This window comes from Erinaceus europaeus, chromosome 8, assembly GCF_950295315.1.
Source record: "Erinaceus europaeus chromosome 8, mEriEur2.1, whole genome shotgun sequence".
Lineage (NCBI taxonomy): Eukaryota > Metazoa > Chordata > Mammalia > Eulipotyphla > Erinaceidae > Erinaceus > Erinaceus europaeus.
The window spans coordinates 70,515,162-70,522,544 of NC_080169.1; the positions used below are offsets into that span (position 1 = coordinate 70,515,162).

Here is a 7,383-nt window from a genome sequence, read left to right on the forward strand (position 1 = left end):
TATTTACACTCATATTAAGACAAGCAAACTTTAAAACAAGTACTACAGATTTAATTGATTACAGAAATAGAAATTGTGCTTTCTTAAATATTCTTTTTTATATATTTATTTTTATTTATTTATTCCCTTTTGTTGCCCTTGTTGTTTTATTGTTGTAGTTATTATTGTTGTCGTTGTTGGATAGGACAGAGAGAAGTGGAGAGAGGAGGGGAAGACAGAGAGGAGGAGAGGAAGATAGACACCTGCAGACCTGCTTCACCGCCTGTGAAGCGACTCCCCTGGAGTCGGTGGGGAGCCGGGGTTCGAACCGGGATCCTTATGCCGGTCCTTGTGCTTTGCGCCACCTGCGCTTAACCCGCTGTGCTACAGCCCGACTCCCAGAAATTGTGCTTTCTAACTTATATATTACTGACCATATGTTTCATGTATTAAAAAATAAAGCAAGTAACACAAAAACTTTATGCATTCAACATCATATAAAGTAGTAATATACAATATATAAACAAATTCATCATCAAATTATAGATACAAATTAGTCATTTGTATTATAAATATTAGTTTCAATGAAAAGGATTTTAATAGAATAGTTACTATTACCACTACTAACCTACAATTATAGCAAACAGTTATTTTAAATACCAGCAGTTTTCTTCTTTAACACATAAAATATGAATTTTTCCCTTTGTCAGGAAGCTCAAAATTAAGAATTCTATACCAGGCTCTTTGTTCTGTGTTTTCTTTTCTTCTTTGGTGCCATGAACTCTGTTTCACTAAAACTTTCATTCTCTTCTGTAATTACAGGCATACTGAGCCTTAAAGATTTTTCTTCTTTATGTATATTCTGCAAGTTACCTCTGGAAGATAGCTTCCTTCCTTTTGGTTTTGATGTCTCTTTATTTCTTCTTTTTCTAGTTTCTTTGGTTTGTCCTTGACCAGATGCAGAATCAGAGTCAGATGAGTCAAGTTTGACCTGACGGTGTCTCCTTGACTTTGATGCCTGAGCAACAACCGAAAAGGCCTTTGATTTTATCTTGGCTAATGATTCTGCCCTTTCACATCTCTCTGTTTCTTGTGATTTTCCTTCTTTTTTCTCTTCTCCATCTTTATCTTTTGAGTTAAAGGATGGGTTCTTCCTGTCTTTGTGCCACTCTTGATGTTCCAAAACTGTGTTTTTGATGGTGTCAAAAAAGTCATCCTTTATCAAGTTGAGGGCTTTGTCTGGATTGGATTTATCAGCTGAAATTGTATTTTTCATGTTCTGATAATGATCATGAACATTTAACATTTCCTCAACAACATCAGAAGTGGTAAGTTTCATTACACGATCAGTTGGGTCCTTAAATTCTTCTGTTACTTCAGTTCGTTGACTCTTCTTCATTCTGTATGACAGCAATTTGGGCATTGCTGTGTAGTGAAATGCTTTGTCTAGTCTTAACTTCCTAAAAATATAAGCTGCATCAAAGTGTTGAGCATTTATCAAATCTTGCTGAAATTTTAAGACTTCATCCCAATCCTTTAGGGCTACTCTGATCTTTTGTTTCGGTTGACACAGTTGGTTGTTATATAGTCCATATAGCAGATACAAAGTACCAACTCTGATCTGGAAGGTGTACGGAGGTAAAAAATACTGCCAAGCCAAAGCTAATGCTTCTTTTGTAAATGTGTTCTTTTCTAAATTTCTCATTTTACCACTGCATCAATTAATATTTAAATGTGTTCAATGGTGCAGGGTTTTGCCTTTGTGCAATTGTATTATAGATGCGGCTTTAGCAGAACAAGGCATGATGGTGACCGAGGTCAGCGTGGGGTCAGTGGAGATGGAAAGGCAGGCGAGCATGCAGGGGCACATTTGGGAAGACGCAGCAAAAGGATGCAACCGAGGACGATGACTGGACCCTGTGAAAGCGCCCAGCCTGCACCCAGTGGAAGCCTAGCAGGACAAAAGGCAGAGGTCAGAGACCGCCGCTTCCCTTCCCTCTGCCTTTCCTGGGCACGGTGACCAGAAAATGCTCCCGAATTTCATGCTCCTCCACAACTCTGTGAAGTCCTCGAAGTGAATGCTATCAGTTTCCTGGAAGCTGCTGAGCAGCACCTCGAAGTCGGACTGCAGTCCGGGTGGGGTCCCCATGGTTGCAGAAAGGATGCACTACAGGCACGATCCAGCCCGCAGTGGTCGCCCAGGAAACCAAGGCAGGTGTACCACCCCTTCACCACTGTATTCTATTTACATAACCACTGTTAACTAAGCACCGCCCTGCCTCCAGGGCATTGGTTTAATCCTCATTGTTTTGCATGCTTTTTCCTTCTCCCCACCCCCTATCCTAGGTACATCCTCTTCGGACTTGACTCTTCTGCCTCAGGATATATAAGGACAAGATTGTGATTAGAGATAGCCTAGATTGCCCTGCGTTCCACATGAATAAAGACTGAACTGCATACCACTCAGCCTTGAGTCCCTGATCGTCTCTCTCTCCCGCCGCAAAGCTAGCCGGACAGGCGGTATGGCAGCGGGTTAAGCGCAGGTGGCGCAAAGAGCAAGGACCAGAATAAAGATCCCAGTTCGAGCCCCAGGCTCCCCACCTGCAGGGGAGTCGCTTCACAGGCAGTGAAGCAGGTCTGCAAGTGTCTGTCTTTCTCTCCCCTTCTCTGTCTTTCCCTCCTCTCTCCATTTCTCTCTGTCCTATCCAACAACTAAGGACATCGACAATAACAATAATAACCACAAGGCTACAACAAGAGCAACAAAAGGGGGGGGGGGAATGGCTTCCAGGAGCAGTGGATTCATCGTGCAGGCACTGAGCCCCAGCAATAACCCTGGAGGCAAAAAACCAAAAAAATTCTGACCATTTACTAACACAAAGTTCTTATATGGGGAGCTCAGATGTTTGTGCAGTAGTAAGAAGGCTTGTGATTTGGACAAGGCATTGGACCCTGCTCCTGTTTACCTATAAAAATTGTCTTTGGGACTTAAATAATACTCATGCCCAGGTCCTGGACCCGACTGGAAACTTTGTGGATGGGTATTTTCTTAAGAACTATAGAATCCCAGTTGATGCTATGTTGACTTTGAAAACCGAGAATCTTTGATCGTTTAGACCTGGAGTTACCTTGAAGTAATTGGACAGAATTGTGCAAAAGAAATCTCATTTCCATATTTTTAATAAAGAGTGTAATTGCTATTATTGTGTATAAACTTGAGTGTGGGGGCTGGGTAGTGGTGCACCTAATTGAGCATAGATTCCCATGCTCAAGGACTGGGGTCCCAGCCCCTGATCCCCACCTACAGGGAGGACACTCCACAAGTAGTGAAGCAGGTCTGCAGGTGTCTCTCTGTCTCTTTGTGTCTCTCCCTCTCAATTTCTGTCTGTCCTATCAAAACAGATAAAAGAAAAAATGGCTGCAGGGACTGATGGATTGGCAGTGCTGGTACCAAGCCTCAGCATTATCCCTAGTGGCAAAAAAAAAAAAAAAGAGAAAAAACTTAAGTGTGAAAGAATATTTACTTGCAGTAGTTGGGCGGTAGTGCAGTGGGTTAAGTGCAGGTGGTGCAAAGTGCAAGGATGGGAGCAAGGGTCCTGGTTCGAGCCCCGGCCCCCCACCTGCAGGGGAGTTGATTCACAAGTGGTGAAGCAGGTCTGCAGGTGTCTGTCTTTCTCTCCCCCTCTCTGTCTTTGCCTCCTCTCTCCATTTCCCTCTGTTCTAACAACGATGACATCAACAATAATAATAACTACAACAACAACAACAAAACAAGGGCAACAAAAGGGAATAAATAAATAAATAAATAAATAAATAAAAAGAATATTTACTTGCTTACTGTAAATAGTTTAGATTTGATTTTGTGCCTGCAGTTCCACTAGGCTAACAGAAAAACCTTAAAAGCATTCCCTAAATCTCTTTGCCGACATCAGTTTTGTTGGATTCTGGTATCTTACACACAATATCAATACCAGGCATAGTATATCATTCAAGTAATCAGTCAGGGCAGCATTCTGCTAACCCACTTGCCACCCTGATTGTCATCTGCATTGATGACAATTGATGACAATCAAGATAGTCCTCAATGATTCCTTACTTGCTGATTTTCACACCCTGTAGCCTACTCCCTCTTCATATCAGGGTCAATCTGGTCTGTGTTAATTCAGGGGATGTGACAGTGTGTGACATCTGAGGCTAGTTTTTTTAAAAGGACATTACCACTTCTGACTTGCTCTCTTGGATGTATTATTCTGGATTAAACCATACCACAAGGATACTCAAGAGGCTCTGTGCATATGATGAGAAACTGAAGCCTTCTGTCAAAAGCCAGCACCAATTTACCAGCCAATTTACAAGTGGATTGTCTAGCTCCAGCCAAGCCTTCTGATAACTGCAGACACAGCTGATATTTTGACTACAATTTTATGAGGCCCTGAACCCAAGCCACCCAGCTAAGCCACTCTTAAATTTTTCACACATAGCAACTATGTGAGATAATAAATGTTTGTCATTGCATTAACTTGCTAATTTTGAAGAGATAATTTGTTATATAACATACAGCATGACATGTCCACATCTAAACACTGTCTTTTCCTTACTTGACAAACCCAAGTGTATATAAATCTTCCTGCTGTTTCATGAGACACTTGGAGTGTGACAGTTAGTGTGGGGTTATCTATGGTCTTGTTTATCCCAGCACACTATGGGATTCTTTCATCACAGGGATTGTATTTTCTAGTCTCCATTCAGGAAATACAACCTAAACTTCCCTACTTTTAGAAACTCAGATCTGTTTGTAGACCACCTATCCTTTACCTCTAGCTTGCATCTGACTTGAGAAAGTATTTCTCCACCATTTTGACACTAATAGTATGTACTTTAAACTTCCCATCTTCCCCAAGGCTTTTAGGAATAAAAGTTAGAAAACTTACAGGTGAATCTGGTTTCTACTATGTTATAATCCCTTCCTTGATAATAGTGAGCACATGCTGTCTCCTTGAATTTTGGATACTGGGATAGGGAAAATGTAGGGAAGAAATATCATATGTAGACATTCCAAAATATCTTACCAAAACTATCAATTGATATTTATACTATATTGAGTGATTCAACAATCTTACTGAATTCTTATACTAGCTATGAAATGAGTGTTATTATTATACTCATTTTACAAAGTGTTCAGGCTTAGAAAGATTAAGCAACTTGCCTATAGCCTCAGACTTGTAGGTAGAAAAACTGTGGTCCTACCAAGAAGCTGAGTAGGAAGGTAAGGATTTTGACCATCACCATGTTGTTCCATTTCATGTATTTGGGGAGGGAAAGGACTGGCCCTAAGGATGTTCTTTAATTTAATTTGTTCACATGAGTAAATATGCCAGTCATACTAAGATTTAGTTGTTCATTAGAACATCTCTGACAGTAGCTTGGAAACACATTGCAGTCTGGCAGAACTACTATGTGCACTTGGAAATTTAAAAGTCACTGTTTTAAAATGCAAATTAAGCCAGCAATTTCATTTAGTCAAGCAAGAAACCCAGGTCATTCATCTAGCAAATGTTTTCCAAATGCCTGTCCTATAGGTATTGTGTATGATGCTAGGGATGCAAAATAAATACTTGGGCTGTGTGTGTGTTTAGATGATACTGACTTTAAAACTATTAATTATAGCAGTGAGGTAAGTACTGTATCTAAACAACATAAAAAATACATGTCCTGTAATGTACAAGAGAAACACTGATCTGATTTTAGGTATATCAGGGCGAAATTCTCAGAGGTAACATTTTAGTTCTCAAGGATATGTAAGAATTCACTAGTAGAATGTTCTGAACAGAGGAAGTAACATTGATGAAGGTGTTAGCAATTTTATAGAGCTCTGCGTAGCTGAGAATAATTGAAGAGTAGCCTGGGTGATTGCACGAACCAGATAATGAAGGGGTTTGTTATACCATACCAACAAGTTGAAAGGATCAAAACTCCTACTCCACAGGTGGAGTCTTGCTCACAGATTTGCTTTGTTTGGTGTTGCATTTTAAATGTTGACTTTGAGTGTCTGTAAGTCTCCTGTCTCTTTAGTACACTTCTCCTTATTATATTTGACCCAACAAATCATATACTTAGGCTTCCTATTTATCCCTGCTGAATTTACTCCAACACCAATGGGGAGTCAGTGAAGACCACTTTGCAGTTGAGAAAATGTGAATGTGCTTGCTAGTTAAGAGAAGACCACGCTGGCTTAACATGGTGAATGAATGGTGGGGCTGCTTGGGGAGGAGTGACAAGCTATATAAGATTGAGAGTTATTGGATGAGAAGTGAGAGTGAAGAGCCATAATTCCCAAGTTCACACTGGATGAATGGTGTTAACATCATTGAATAAGTAAGATATTTAGGGGCAATAAAATAAATCAGCCATTTTGGGCAAATACAATATATCAAGCAGTATTCTGTGTGCTGAATTTGTATTATCTTATTTAATCTTAAAGTCACCTGCTATGAAAAAGAGCCTGATTTATTCCAGTTTTATAGATAAGGAAACAGAACTTCAAAGAGCTTAGGTAATTTATAAAAGGTCTAATAGTAAAGTCAGTGTTTTTAAAAGCCAAAAAGAGTTGAGTATATGTTTTATGTATTTTTTTCTTTACTGGGAGGATTAAATTATTATCTTTTTTAGCATATCATTTTCCCCCCTTTATTGGGGGATTAATGTTTTACATTTGAGAGTGAATATAATAGTTTGTACATTTCTCAGTTTACCACATAACAATACAACCTCCACTAGGTCCTCTGTCCTCCTTTTCCAGGATCTGTACTCTCCCCCCCACACACCCCAGAGTCTTTTACATTACTGCAACACAAGAACTCCAGTTCAGGTACTACTTATGTTTTCTCTTTCTCTTTTTAAAATTTCTTTATCGAGTGATTAATGGTTTACATTCGACAGTAGATATAATAGTTTGTACATTCATAACATTTCTCAGTTTTCCACACAACAATACAACCCCCACTAGGTCCTCTGTCATCCTTTTCCAGGACCCAGACCCTCCCCCACCCCCGAGTCTTTTACTTTGGTGCAATACACCAACTCCAGTTCAGATTCTACTTGTGTTTTCTTTTCTGATCTTGTTTTTCAACTTTTGCCTGAGAGTGAGGTAATCCCATATTTATTCTTCTCTTTCTGACTTATTTCACTTAACATGATTTCTTCAAGCTCCATCCAAGATGGGCTGAAAACAGTGAAGTCACCATTTTTAATAGCTGAGTAGTTTTCTATTGTGTATATAGACCATAACTTTCTCAGCCACTCATCTGCTCTTGGACACCTGGGTTGCTTCCAGGCTTTGGCTATTACAAATTGTGCTGCTAAGAACATAGGTATACACAAATCTTTTTGGATGGGTGTGTTGGG

At 39.8% G+C, this 7,383-nt stretch overlaps 1 protein-coding gene across 1 annotated transcript; it reads right to left on the reverse strand.

The window, feature by feature from the left end:
* Positions 1-360: 360 nt before the first annotated feature.
* LOC103120393 (snRNA-activating protein complex subunit 1-like) lies at positions 361-2,170 on the reverse strand. Its single transcript, XM_007530802.3, has 2 exons — positions 2,001-2,170; positions 361-1,691 (listed from the first exon to the last, which is right to left on the reverse strand). The coding sequence occupies exons 1-2, from the start codon at positions 2,126-2,128 to the stop codon at positions 710-712; spliced, it is 1,110 nt and encodes a 369-aa protein (XP_007530864.1). The 5' UTR covers positions 2,129-2,170; the 3' UTR covers positions 361-709.
* Positions 2,171-7,383: the final 5,213 nt, after the last annotated feature.